The 14,814-nt window shown below is 47.8% G+C and overlaps 1 protein-coding gene and 1 long non-coding RNA gene across 5 annotated transcripts in view; one reads left to right on the forward strand and one right to left on the reverse strand.

Annotated features, from left to right (window-relative positions):
- The window catches only part of LOC309332210 (afadin- and alpha-actinin-binding protein A-like), a 101,682-nt gene that overhangs the window by 80,636 nt on the left and 6,232 nt on the right, over positions 1 to 14,814 (forward strand). For all 4 annotated transcript variants that reach the window (XM_081845211.1, XM_081845210.1, XM_081845208.1 and 1 more), the window contains exons 3-10: positions 687 to 859; positions 2,380 to 2,595; positions 5,075 to 5,185; positions 6,513 to 6,648; positions 6,992 to 7,067; positions 8,663 to 8,807; positions 9,459 to 9,543; positions 11,071 to 11,219. In XM_081845211.1, coding sequence (XP_081701337.1) covers positions 687 to 859; positions 2,380 to 2,595; positions 5,075 to 5,185; positions 6,513 to 6,648; positions 6,992 to 7,067; positions 8,663 to 8,807; positions 9,459 to 9,543; positions 11,071 to 11,219 — 1,091 coding nt within the window. The remainder of the gene's footprint in view (positions 1 to 686; positions 860 to 2,379; positions 2,596 to 5,074; positions 5,186 to 6,512; positions 6,649 to 6,991; positions 7,068 to 8,662; positions 8,808 to 9,458; positions 9,544 to 11,070; positions 11,220 to 14,814) is intronic.
- Positions 1 to 14,814, reverse strand: part of LOC309332555 — a 103,890-nt gene that overhangs the window by 20,624 nt on the left and 68,452 nt on the right. The window lies entirely within an intron of this gene.

The following is a 14,814-nucleotide window of genomic DNA, read 5'->3' on the forward strand; positions in this document are numbered from 1 at the left end:
ACATTCAACCTGAGGTATGACTGTATGTTACTGAGTGCACAAATATATGGGTAAAGAAGCTCTCTGTGTGTGTGTGTGTGTGTGGAAACCGGTGTTCAAAACTCCCACTGTTCTAGACACATTTTGCGACTGGGAATTTCATTAGAGCAAGCAGTTTCTGCGCTCTGGGCGCAATACTGCGCCTAAGATTTCAGATTAAAACTGCAGAGTGGAAGGAAAGGAGGATGTTTTTCTGCCTCCCCACTTCCAGCTACTCTCTGAAGACTGGAGAAGAGACCCTCTTAAGAATATATGGGGGGTGCGCAGGGGAAGGACTAGACCATGTGGAAAATGAAAATAATATTTTAGCTGCAGTTCATTCATTTTCAGCTTTGTATTCTTGTTATAAAAAAAGTGCGCCTAGACATTCCATTGCCGTGCCCATAATCTCGGCTTAAGGTGCCATTTAGCTCCTGGCTTCCATATCTCAGTTTCTAACACGGGTGCAGATGCATGCATGAAAACGCCAGCTTAGCATTCACTCCCACACTCAAGCCGCAGGAGACCTTCCTCTGTCCTTTGGATTCGCAGAGGTCCATCATGCTAGTGTGCATCCTAGCTACAGCTCAGGCATCCTTTGGTCTCTCTTCCACCTATGTCTTCCCGCTCGACCTTCCTGTGTTATTACTTTGTCTTCTTCCTCACAGACACACAGTTCTTCGTTTCCAGCTATGCTTCTGAGATGGGCCTCTTTTCAGCTGATGGTTGCAACCCAGCCTGTTACCCTGACTCTGGGGAGCTTCTGGGAGGCCTTGGTGGCCTGGGCGATGTCGTCTGTTGGAGTGACAATGTCGATCATTGTATCTCCTACCTTAACAAGGTGAGCAATGGCCTTGGGCAGGAAGGTCACTGTGTGCGAGTCAGGACTGAGCCTTTTACAGGGAAGGAATCTACTTTTCCAGCTGTCTGCTGCTATCTAGTTTGGTTATGTCAAGCTGCAGGTGTAACAGCTGAGAGGCTTCCCTCGCTCCTGTGCAAATTGCAGGGTAGTTGGGGTCTTTGTTTTTTTGTTTGCATTTTATGTATTTTTATTTTGTACTTTTCAAGCTTATACATTTCATAAATTTTATACATTTCACTATTTTTACAATCCTTTTGACATTTCAAAACTTGACTTCTTTCCCCCTCTTTCTGCAGTTCCTGTTTTTAATATCTTCTGCATATCCAGATTAACTTAATTTGCTCATTGATTCATCTTCTTTAAATATATACTCTTATGAAACTGCAGGTTATTACAACAATCCTGCCAATGTTTTTATCTGTTTATAATTAATGTAATAAACCATTACCATTTTTTAAAAAAAAATGTTATCTTGATTTCTTTTTCTTCCAGTAAGTTTCGCCATTTCTGCATATTCCATAAGTTTTTGTATCCATTCTTCCTTTGCTGGGACTTCTGCTTCTTTCTATTTTGGGGCAAGTAACATTCTTGCCGCTGTAGCAGCATACATGAATCAGTTTTTATACATTTTAGGTAGTTCTGTCTCTATAATTCCCAAAAGAAAAATTTCTGGGGTTTTTTCCCCCCAAAGGTTATTTTGAACATCCTTTTCAATTCCCTGTATATCATTTCCCAGTAAGCTTTAACCTTAGTACAAGACCACCACATATGATAAAAAGAACCTTCTTTCTTTTTACATTTCCAACACTTTTATGATTTAGATTTATACATTTCAAATTGCCGGGTAGTTTTGAGGATGCGTCAAAATTTCTATTGAAGCGGGGCTGTATGATAAATTTGGGGATATCTGTCTCCTGCAAAGGGATCACAGAAGGGTAGACTTCTGGTGTGCTGGTAGGTAAAGGTAAAGGGACCCCTGACTGTTAGGTCCAGTTGTGGCCGACTCTGGGGTTGCAGCGCTCATCTCGCTTTATTGGCCAAGGAAGCCGGCGTACAGCTTCCGGGTCATGTGGCCAGCATGACTAAGCCGCTTCTGGAGAACCAGAGCAGCACATGGAAACGCCTTTTACCTTCCTGCCGGAGCACTACCTATTTATCTACTTGCACTTTGACGTGCTTTCGAACTGCTAGGTTGGCAGGAGCAGGGATTGAGCAATGAGAGCTCACCCCGTCACGGGGATTCAAACCGCTGACCTTCTGATCGGTAAGTCATAGGCTCTGTGGTTTAACCCATAGAGCCACCCATGTCTCAGTGTGCTGGTAGGCCCCTGTATAAGGACTGGTTAAGAAGATGGTGAAAGCAAGTTAACCAATGAGCCAGGAGAGAAACTGAGTACCTAATGGTAAGGTGGACAGAACCTGGAGAAAAGCAGTTGCAGTTAAACAGTCATTGGACTCCTTTAGTGACTCTTCTCTCCTTAACTACCTTCTCTATCTAGGAACTGGTGGTGCTGGGGCTTCCTGCGCTATATAAGGATGATGGTTCTGGAGATGGTGCTGAGCACGGCTTTGACCTCCTGGCGTTAGTTAACAGTACTTGCAGACTGCTGAATCTCTACCAAGGTGTGTCTGCCAAGCTGGGTGACCTGGAGGCAGAGGAAAGGCGACGGGCTGGAGAACTGGACTATCTGAGGTCGCGGCATGGTAAACTCAAGGTCAGAGCTCCTGGGTTTTTACTCTGTTCATCCCATAAGTGCATCTCAGCTTGTTCATGCCCATTCTCTGCATTTGGGTGTCTTGGGGTAGAAGAGGGGTCAGCAACCTTTCTGATTCGCAGTGTGGCATAATATTGTCCTACCTTTCAGGTTTGCTGTAAGAATTACTGAGATAGCGCTTCAGAATGTTCAAAGTGTTACCCAATATAATTAGTGCCTTTTAACTTCTGGGTTTTCTGTGGACTAATCATGAGCTCATAGGAAATTTTGTGAGCGCAGCAAAAAAAATAAATCACAATTGATAAGGGAAAAAAACTTCCACTGAATAATGAATAGTTCAAAATATTTTTCTGTGTAATGGCAACTAAGAAATGGGTGAGGCAGAAGAAGCTGTATCAAAGTGTCCCTGTTCAAGGACAATTTCTGTACAGCATGAAACTCTTAAATAGTTTACTGGAACAGCAACTATCTGGATTGGGCAGTGCTGTCTCTGTTATAAATTAAACACTGTTTACTCTAAGCAGCAGCAAAAAGATCATACAGGGTTAACTGTTGTATGATCATCTATTCTCCTTGATCTTTAGGGGTTCTCAAGGGGAGGGTGCCAGGACGAGGAGAGGCCTAGCATGCTGCAGTGATATAAACTAGTGGACTTACTTGTGAGCACGCTGCTGGTGGAGGGGGCCACAGCCAGTTGCTCAAGTTCTGTTTGCTTCTATTTGCTTGTGTATTAAATTTATATCCTGCCCTTCCTCCAAAGGAGCCCATGACGTAGATAAGCTTGTGGGTAGCTCCACCAGCCCCAAATGCCAGATTTGGACACCTACCTGCAATAAGGGTGTTATTAAGAAAAAACTGCTCCTTTCCCCTTATGGGGTATCCAAGAGCCCGTAAAAAGTCCTTAAGTGGGTCCCCTATCGGTAGGAGAATATAACAGAGGCCAACCAGAGTATACTGAGAAGCAATACGGCTAGTAAGCCTGATCTTTATTAAACTGTTGCAACAGGGTCCCCACTCACCACACGCAGGAGGGAGGAGAATCCTGAACAATGGTACGCAAGCCCTTATACAGACTTTTGAAATTGCCTACCTTTAGCCCAAGACCACCCCCCTGAAACATCATACATACATCACAGAAGGAAGCGGTCTACAGCAGAAATCCTGTCTGCCAGGATACCTGATAGCGGTCACTGATTGCATTACCTGGGCAGCCTGGCCATTCTTTTGTGATGGTTAATACTTTAGTTCCTGAATCCAGGTCACAGGCTCACCCTATTCACACACAAATACGCCCTTAAGGCAGGTAAGCAAAAGACAATGGGGAGGCTTTCCCATTTCCTTCCTTCCTTGCAGAGGAATATTTGAGGTCAATTTGGGAGAGTCAAAATGGCTTGAGGATTGCTCTCCTGTACTATTTCAGACACGTGGTTTATATACTTAGGTATGGGTTTGCCTTGTACATTTAATTTATATTTGAGACCTTAGAATTCTTTTAGAAGAGGAAAGGCCCAGCTTGCCCTGTCAGGTAGCAGGCTCAGTTAGGAACCAATATTCAGCCTAAAGCAGCTGTGAGCCTCTAAAATCTGTTAACTTACCTGGCTGTAATTAAGGCTTGTTCCTGTCTTAACTGCTCATGCCACACACCTGGGCTCTGAAGCAACACTTAGCCAAAGCATGAGTTGGCCTTCAGCAGTGTGGGAGCAGGAGGAAGAGGAGAGCAGCTGCAACCTTCTCTCTAGGAATAATAATAATAATAATAGGTAAAGGTAAAGGGACCCCTGACCATTAGGTCCAGTCGTGACCGACTCTGGGGTTGCAGCGCTCATCTCGCTTTATTGGCCGAGGGAGCCGGCGTACAGCTTCCGGGTCATGTGGCCAGCATGACGAAGCCGCTTCTGGCGAACCAGAGCAGCGCACGGAAACACCGTTTACCTTCCCGCTTTGACATGCTTTGACATGCTTTCGAACATTCCCGCTTTGACATGCTTTCGAACTGCTAGGTTGGCAGGAGCAGGGACCGAGCAACGGGAGCTCACCCCGTCGTGGGGATTCGAACCACCGACCTTCTGATCAGCAAGTCTTAGGCTCTGTGGTTTAACCCACAGCGCCACCCGCATAATAATAATAATAATAATAATAATATATTATTTATACCCCACCCATCTGGCTGGGCTTCCCCAGCCACTCTGGGTTGCTTCCAACAAAATATTAAAATACCATAATACATCAAACAATCCGCTCATTTGCAGCAAGCCATGGTTTGGCTTAGCATTATGTGTGAACTGGGCCTATATAGATATTTGCTTGCTTCCCTACAGACTTATTAACCCATGCATCATCCACCTGCCCTGTTCAGCAATATAATTAGCGGGGTGCTTTATATTTTGGGGGTGGGAGGTGCAGGGAGAGAGACGCGGTTTTTCTTCCCTTAATTCTTTACACCTCCTGCTTATTCCCACCCTGCCCCAAAAAACTTCAGGACCAGGTGGAAGCTTGTGAACAGGAAATTGCAGCTGTGCAGAGCAAGGAGCAGCAACTGCAAAGCAAGAACAAGCAACTGAATAGCATGCTGAAAGGAGAAAAGGATGAAGTAAGTGGAATGAGGGGGGAAACGACTGAACCTTGGCTTTCTAATGCTGGGGGTGGAAAATCCAATTGGCAACACTTCTCATTAATTGACAGCAGGAAAAGAGACTGGTGGGAACAGAGGAGGCCAGCTTAAAAGAGCATCACAATAATGCAGTTTGGACATAATAAACCCCAGCTGAGGCTCCTCTGTTGGTCAAAATTGGGTGTAGCCTTTCCAAGGTTCTCCAAACCCATAAAATGGCTCAGGACCCCAATTCCTCAAGGACTGCCTCTTTCCATATGAACCTACCCAGACCCTGAGATGTGCCTCCTACTTGAGAGGTCCAGAAGGTGGCAACACGAGAACGGAGCCTTCTCTGCAGTGGCTCCCCGTCTGTGAAATGCTCTCCCCAGGGACATTCGCCTGGCACCTTCATTATACATCTTTAGGCGCCAGGCAAAAACGTTCCTTTTTAACCAGGCCTTTGGTTGATCTGGTTTACATCCTATGCCCTTTTAAAATGTGTTTTTTTTGGGGGGGGGCTATTGGGTGGTTGTTTTTATTTTTATCACATATTTTGTGGTTCTATATCTTGATTTTATTCTGTGAACCGCCCTGAGACCCCCGAGTAAAGGGTGGTATATAAATTCAATTAAGAAGTGGTATATAAATTCAATTAAGAAGAAGAAGAAGAAATAATAATAATAATAATAGTCCAGTCTTTCTCCTGTTACCAACAGTCTTCAGTGATACATTCCCAATGACTGAGAGAATTCCTAGATGGTTTTGGCCATCTCCTCTGCTTTGCCAATGAAAATAATCGGTACCATTAGGTCACATCCATTACCGGTAATTTCTACAGGAGGGGGTTCAACGTAGCGCTAAGCAGATCACACCATCAGTGCACACATTTCTGCTTGCCGGGTGGAAGAAGGAAGCCCTGGTTGGGTCTACTTAGTTGAATACTCTAGTCTGAGTAAAACTTAGTTGAATACTACTCTTAAGATTTTTTCAACTCCATTTATGGCCACCTCTTCTTTCCACCCAATGGGTTTTGTGGCTGATGATGTTAAAGCATGCATTTAAAAAACAGTGCCAGCGCTACCCCGCTAAGCAGGCTGCTGCTGTGGCCAATTTAGCAACTCCTGCACATGCATGTATGTGAGGACGAATAGAATAAAAGGCAATACAAGTTGACCAGCTGTGATATATTGGAGGGGAAAGTCTGGATAGACTTTGGGATTGCTTCCCGCGTGGACTTGTTAAGAACACAGAACTTTCAACGGGGTCAGACGAAGGGAGTTGTGGTGGGTTGCTAGCTGATAGCAGTCTGCATTTGTCTGAAAAGATTGCCAAGCTCCTGAATGCATTGGCCAACCAGAAGAGCCAGCACAGCCACGAAATGAAAAGAAAGGAGCAAGAGCTACTCCGACTCAGGGAGAAGATGAGCCAGCTGGTGACTGACAAGAAAGACAAGAGAGGAAGTAAGTGGGCACGGGAGCAAGGTGGAGGAGTGTGGAAGTTCAAGGCAAGAGAACTTCATCTGGGTGTGATGAAAAATTCCTTTTGCAACTCAAATAATGGAAAGTGGAGAAGTTAGCATATAGAATCATAGAATCGTAGTGCTAGAAAGGACCCCAAGGGTCATCTAGACCCACCCCCTGCAATGCAGGACTCCGTATGCTGCTTGCTCTAGCACAATTTGGATTCCGCTCCAAGAACCTGGCTGTGGGGTCTGGGGAAGGGGAGTTCTGTCCTGGGGCTGGGGGCAAGGAAAGAGATGGTGTAATATTGATCTCCTACTCAGGCTAGTCTTGCTGTCTCTAGCAATTGAAGTCCTCAACACCCTGCCCCGGGTTGATGGTAGGAGAGCAACGTGGAAAACCGGGAAAACGCTTGGCAGGTGAGTCACAGGGACCTGTCTGTTAAGGACCCAGGGGCTTTAAGAAGTGGGTGAAAGAACTAGCTGCACACAGAAATGGATTGACTAATCTAGTGCACCACTCTTCCACTGGTATGTTGGGACTTGCTGGTGGGTCACAGCCTTATGCAAGGTGGGTAAAACTATTTATATGTCACCCATCTGACTGGGTTGCCCCAGCCACTCTGGGTAGCACCCAACAAAATATTAAAAACACAATAAAGCATTGACCTTTAAAAACTTCCCTGAACAGGGCTGCCTTCAGATGTCTTCTAAAAGTAAAACAGTTTTTTTAATCTCCTTGACATCTGACGGGAGGGCATTCCACAGGGTGGGTGCCATTACCGAGAAGGCCCTGTGCCTGGTTCCCTGTCACTTCACTTTTCACAGTGAGGGAACCACCAGAAGGCCCCTCAGAGGTGGACCTCAGTGTCTAGGCTGGACGACGTTTCAACAGAAGCACTACCACTGTGCAAATGTATGGTAGAATATTCAGAAATGGGTCCCCAAATGCATGTTTGGGTTAAAAGTGGGTAATGGGTCTGGAAAGGTTAAAGGAAGCTGATCTACCTGATAGGATCATAGGATCATAGCTATTTCTTTAGTTATCTACCAAGTCAGCCTTTGGTCCAGCTAGCTCACTTCTGTCTGCATGGACTGCTGGTGACTCTATAGGGTTTCAGACAGGAGATTTTCCCTATCCCATTGCTACCTAGAGCTTCTGAGTATGGAACCCCAGGCCCTTCTACATCAGGGATGGGGAACCTATGGCCCTCTAGCTATTGCTTCCATCAACTCCCATCAATCTCAGCTACCGGGTCTCATGGTCAGTAATGATGGGAGCTTTAGTTCAACAACATCTGGAGGTCATACAGGCTAAGTATGCCTGCTCCACGTGGCATTTTTTGTGTGGGTCGTGGAGGAAGAGACTTTCCTTCCTCACCCACCCACCCACCCACCCTCCCAGCCTGCATGGAATTCCTGGCTGCCAGGTAAATTCTTAAATCCAAGGATGGGTTATCAAGAGGTGGTAGATGTCAAGAAGTCCTACACAAGAGTAGGGGTCTGGCAAAGACACATGCCCGACTGGCATGTTCTCTCACTCCTGGTCATTCGTTTGGGAGATTCAAAATCTTTCTCCAACCTGAAAATCACAGTGACTGATACCTTAGAGACATCAGCACACTTCAGGATCAGCAGAGTAAAGGCAGTCAGCGTACAGACTCAGTAGCGCAGCATTTGGCTAAACTACATTTATTTACATATACACACGCGGAGCATTGTAACTCAGCTCCTTCCTCTTCAGCATCAGACAGCAAAGAGAGAGAACAAAGGACAAACGTCCTACATCATGGAAACACAGTAATACAAGCATCCTGTCTCCGTGACTTCCTACAATGTGGAATGAAAACATACACCATCATGTGATAAAAACAATCCCATGACTGCAGCACAGGAAATGAATCCTAACGGTGGATAGCTGTTGAAGATCACAGGGGGTGGTAGTCCTGAACCAGGTTTAGGCTTTGGAAGGCAGTATCTATCTTCCTTTATTTCTTCATTCTCCTTTCTGGCAGGAAGGAGGAAGAGCTCTACCGTACCCAGCTAGCCAAGCAGGAACGGCGGGAGCAGGGCCTGGCTTTGGAGAATGCCCAGCTGAAGCAGCTGCTGGGCCAAGTGGGCCAAGATGTGGAGCAGCTGTTGGGGACTGACACCGCCCAGGTAAGAGTTTTGTGGGGCTCCTGGCTGGCGGCAACTGCCGCCGCCACTTAATAATAATAATTTTATTATTTGTACCCCGCCTATCTGTTTGGAGGGACACGGGTGGCACTGTGGGTTAAACCACAGAGCCTTGGGCTTGTTGATCAGAAGGTCAGCAGTTCGAATCCCTGCAACGGGGTGAGGTCCTGTTGCTCAGTCCCTGCTCCTGCCAACCTAGCAGTTCAAAAGCACGTCAAAGTGCAAAGTAGATAAATAGGTACCACTCCGGCGGGAAGGTAAATGGTGTTTCTATGCGCCGCTCTGGTTCTCCAGAAGCGGCTTAGTCATGCTGGCCACATGACCCGGAAGCTGTACGCCGGCTCCCTTGGCCAATAAAGCGAGATGAGCGCCGCAACTCCAGAGTCGGCCACGACTGGACCTAATAGTCAGGGGTTCCTTTACCTTTACCTTTTTATCTGTTTGGATTGACCCAGCCAACCTGGGTGGCTTCCAACATAATACAAAAATGTATCAGAACATTACTATATATAGGGCTGCCTTCAGATGTCTTTTGAAGGTTGTATATCTACTTATCTCCTTGACATCTGATGGGAGGGTGATCCACAGTCCTCTGACTTCTCTGGTGCTCAGCTGCTGCTTTCTCTTCTCCAGGATACAGATCTAAGCTGCCCATACAAGGCCTTCCAGGAGCAGTGGAGCAGGCTGAAGAGCAGCCTCAAGACCCTTGGGGGTCAAGGTATGGTTTTGGAAGCTGCAAGTTCTTTCCTCTGATTTTTTACTCCCATATCACATTGTACTTACCCTCGGAATTCCCTGGGAAAAAGAGGCACCGGTGATGGTCACAAACAGGGCCGGATTCAGGTTTGATGAGGCCCTAAGTTACTGAAGGTAATGGGGCCCTTTATATGTCCAGCTGTCCTTTGTCAACAACAAATTGTTGCTGTTTTTTGTGTTGAATATATGCTATATGGTCATTTATGGTCCTAATAGGTATCCAAAGCCCTTTGCACATAACAAAATAGGTATTTTTATCAAAGTAATTGTTGAACTTATCTTATATTTTGGAAATGTATATCCAGTTTTTCCCCTTTAAATATTTTGGGGGGCCCCAAGAGAATGGGGCCCTAAGCTACACTTGTTTAGCTTATACGTAAATCTGGCACTGGTCGCAAACATAGATTGGATGAGATTCCGAAAGGATTACGCACATTCCTGGAGGATAGCAGCTATAATGGTTCCTCTGCATACAGCAACTTCTCTGTATGTCAAATGCTGGGATTACACAGGGCAAGGTCTTTTTGCTTCCATAATGGGTGTGGAGAGAGAAGCTGGCTGAAATCCACACTACAACATTTGATTGCATGTCTCACCCGGTTCCGATGTTGGCTTATGTTGGTTCTTAACGTTGTTCAGTTCAGGGATGACATGTGCAAGACCTTAGCAGCGGTAAAACACAGCATGGAAACTTGCTTGCATAGCAGGACGAAAGCTTGGTTACTTGGCCTTGTTCTCTTGTGGTATCAGCAAGCCCCCTTTTGCCTGAATTGAAAAGCCAGAAGTCGTCATCAGCTCAATAAGAACCAACAAAGGTGGTCTGGCTGACATTTTTTGTAGTGTTTTGTTCAGCTTTGATTCTGGCTGGAGCTAATTCAAAAGCAACAAGAACCATAATCCTCCTATGATGCCTTTTGCTCACGAAAGTTTACTGGCAACAAGGACACTTGCTTATATCAAAACTTGGTGCATTGTTTCCACTCAAATGCAGCCTTCCTTAGCAGTGATGTTTATAAAGCAAAGGCATGGTATGTTAGGAACGGAACAAGTGAAGCTTCTCTGACCTAAGCCTTAAGACACTTACACCACCTGGAAGGGTGTGTTTGTATGTACACTGTTATCTTTAAAAATATTGCATACAATAACGAACTGATCCAGTTTTCAGGTTTAAAAATACACAAGGTACTTTAAGAACTTTACAACAACCCTGTGAGGTACATCACTGTTTATTCCCGTCTTGCAGTGGAGTCTAGCTTTTCAACTCTCTTCACCAAACCATACTGATTCTGAAATCTTTTTAAGTGCGGCTTGAAGCCTGAAATTACTTTTTAACATTTTTGGACCAACCAGGCAAGCTGATGCGTTGGAAGTCCTGAGTTCGAATGTTCCAAAATCTGTCTCTCTCTTGTAGCTTCCTTCTCTGAGCCTCCTAGTGCTGAAATGTTGGGCTCCATAAAGACACATTCCTGCTTTCCCTTTCCCTCCACAGCTGTCTATGCTGCTGATTCCTGCGTATCTGAGGGAGGTGGGCAAGACCCTGTAATCAGCGTGACGGATCATGAGAAGGAAATCATGAAGCTAAAGGGAGAAATTGAGGAGAGCAGAGTTCTGATTGCATTGCAGCAGCAATGTTTCCAGGTAAAGGAAAGATTTGGTCAATTTTGGCCCTTCTTCAGGCTCTCCTGTCTGCCCTCTGCAGGTGGCACATCAGATTTTAGGCCAGGGGTCAGCAACCTTTTTCAGCAGGGGTCCGGTCCACTGTCCCTCAGACCTTGTGGGGGGCCGGACTATATTTTGGAAAAGAAAAAAAATGAATGAATTCCTATGCCCCACAAATAACCCAGAGATGCATTTTAAATAAAAGCACACATTCTACTCATTTAAAAACACCAGGCAGGCCCCACAAATAATCCAGATGTGCATTTTAAATAAAAGAACACATTCTACTCGTGTAAAAACCACGCTGATTCCTGGACTGTCCGCAGGCCGGATTGAGAAGGCGATTGGGCTGCATCCGGCCCCTGGGCCTTAGGTTGCCTGTCCCTGCTTTAGGCAGCCATAGGAAGGACTGCTTGTACTCAGGACCTGCCCTACATGGTGGGGAGCCTGGGTCAGCTAGGGGCATTAAAGCAAGCCCACTCCACCTGAAGCTTTATCCAGTAACTCTAGGCATTTCTCACACAGTTTTAAAGTTCTTCCAAAAAAACCCCATAAGGTCTAGAAACTTGAAAACTGAGGCTCTCCAATAATAACTGGATTCCTTGTGCATTTGAGCAGAATACACACATAAATGTCCCAGTACAGTATTTGTTATTGCTGCAAGGCATGAGGCTCTTGTGAACTACAAGTACGCACCGTGCAAAAATATGCTTGTTGCACTGAGAAGGACAAGGAGCGGTGCCCAGTGGATTGATAGATGATGTGCCAAGGACTACAGTTTAAAGCTGTGCCAGAGACTTCAGCTTGCTGTTGACACATTCCCGAGAGACCCTCTTCCTAGTCCTAAATAGGCATATTTCTGGGGGCTTTGGGACATGCAGGTGGGTCTCAGTAGGGAGACAGTTCATGCTGGAGAAGGCAGTCCTTCAGTTATCCTGGCCCCAAGCCATAAAGTCAATCCCAGTACTTTGAACTGTGCCTGGAAACAAATTGGAAGCCTGTAGCAGTTGAAACACACAGTTCTAAGCCCTAAACCTTAGCCATCACCCTTGGCTCACTAAATTGTATCAGGCACTCTCACTTCCCTCTTTCTTTGGTGCAAGCTGGAAAACACACCAGAAAAAAGATAAAACAAAATAAAAAAATTCCTTCCAGTAGCACCTTAAAGACCAACTAAGTTAGTTCTAGGTATGAGCTTTCGTGTGCATGCACACTTCTTCAGATACACTGAAACAGAAGTCACCAGACCCTTCTATATAGTGAGAAGGTGGGGAGGGGTATTACTCAGAAGGGTGGTGGGAATGGGTGATTGGCAGATAGCTGTGATGAGCCTGTTGACAACTCTTAATGACTGCAATAGGTTGACTGCGTCAACAGGCTCATCACAGCTATCTGCCAATCACCCATTCCCACCACCCTTCTGAGTAATACCCCTCCCCACCTTCTCACTATATAGAAGGGTCTGGTGACTTCTGTTTCAGTGTATCTGAAGAAGTGTGCATGCACACGAAAGCTCATACCTAGAACTAACTTAGTTGGTCTACTGGAAGGATTTTTTTTATTTTGTTTTAACTATGGCAGACCAACACGGCTACCTATCTGCAACCAGAAAAAAGATAGTTTAGCTTTGTGCCTGAACCTAGGACCGTAGTTTGTTCCACCCTAGCAAGCTTTGATTGCTAGCCAGCCTAAAGCCATAGTTTGTTGCAGTGAAACAAATCACAATCCTGGGTTCAGACATAGCACCAATCCATCCCCTTTGTGGTTTGCTTAGCCAGTTGTGCAAAGTGGGAGGGCTTAAGCTGCATGCACCAGGACATAGCCTCTGTACAGTATGGTTTTATAAGCCAGGATTTATAGCTTAGTTATGTTGCAAGTTAGCAGCTCTTGCTAACAGCCTTGCTGCAATATTCTGAATCAGTTGAAATTTCCAAGCACTCTCTTCAAAGGCAGCCCTGTTGCAGGAATCCAGATGGGATGCAATTTAAGCGTGTGTCACCCTAGCCAAATGTGCAGCCTCAAGGAATGGGCATAGTTGGTGCTGATACATAAGCATCTAAGGTGATAGAAAAGTCCAGAAGAATCCCCACCTATTTTCAAGTGGAAAGCTACCCCATCAAAAATCAGTTACACACTTCTGAGTCGGCTCTGCTAACCAGGAACACCTCTGTCCTGTCTGGATTAAGCTTCCATTAAACATTATTAAACATTAAAAGCTTCCCTAAACAGGGCTGCCTTCAGATGTCTTCTAAAAGTCTGGTAGTTGTTTTTCTCTTTTGACATCTGGTGGGAGGGCGTTCCACAGGGCAGGCGCCACTACCGAGAAGGCCCTCTGCCTGGTTCCCGGTAACTTGGCTTCTCGCAGCGAGGGAACCGCCAGAAAGCCCTCAGCACTGGACCTCAGTGTCCAGCCAGAACGATGGAGGTGGAGACGCTCCTTCAGGTATACTGGACCGAGGCCAGCAAGCAGGTGCCAAATGTCCACTGGAAGGGGGAGAATTTGCAAAATGAGCATTGGAGAGTTTGCTTGGGCTGAAGTGGGGCAATCTCCTTTTGGAGGAGGAAGTTGGGGGTATTCTAAGGCAGTGTTTCCCAACCGGTGTTCCGCGGCACACTAGTGTGCCGCGGGACGTCGGCTGGTGTGCCGTGGGAGGGAGGCGGGCGAGTCGGGCGGCGAGAGGCGGGGCGGCGGCGGCGAGCACACGCGGGGCGGGGAGCGAGCTCCCTCCCACATCCCATCGCCCCGTGCTCCGCGCTGGTGTCCGCAAGCCTTGCGCACCCGGGGGATCTCCCCCCGGGAGCGCAAGGCTTGCGGGCAGCAGCCTGCAGCGCGGAGCACGGGGCACCCTCCGGAGGACGCCCCGTGCTCCGCGCTGGTGTCCGCAAGCCTTGCGCACCCGGGGGATCTCCCCCCGGGAGCGCAAGGCTTGCGGGCAGCAGCCTGCAGCGCGGAGCACGGGGCGCCCTCCGGAGGACGCCCCGTGCTCCGCGCAGGTGTCCGCAAGCCTTGCGCACCCGGGGGATCTCCCTCCGGGAGCGCAAGGCTTGCGGGCAGCAGCCTGCAGCGCGGAGCACGGGGCGCCCTCCGGAGGACGCCCCGTGCTCCGCGCTGGTGTCCGCAAGCCTTGCGCACCCGGGGGATCTCCCCCCGGGAGCGCAAGGCTTGCGGGCAGCAGCCTGCAGCGCGGAGCACGGGGCGCCCTCCGGAGGACGCCCCGTGCTCCGCGCTGGTGTCGGCCAGCCTTGCGCACCCGGGGGATCTCCCCCCGGGAGCGCAAGGCTTGCGGGCAGCAGCCTGCAGCGCGGAGCACGGGGCGCCCTCCAGAGGACGCCCCGTGCTCCGCGCTGGTGTCCGCAAGCCTTGCGCACCCGGGGGATCTCCCCCCGGGAGCGCAAGGCTTGCGGGCAGCAGCCTGCAGCGCGGAGCACGGGGCGCCCTCCAGAGGACGCCCCGTGCTCCGCGCTGGTGTCGGCCAGCCTTGCGCACCCGGGGGATCTCTCCCCGGGAGCGCAAGGCTTGCGGGCGTCAGCTGGCAGCGCGGAGCACGGGGCGCCCTTCGGAGGACGCCCCGTG

The sequence above is a fragment of the Podarcis erhardii genome, assembly GCF_964252035.2.
Source record: "Podarcis erhardii genome assembly, chromosome: 17".
Lineage (NCBI taxonomy): Eukaryota > Metazoa > Chordata > Lepidosauria > Squamata > Lacertidae > Podarcis > Podarcis erhardii.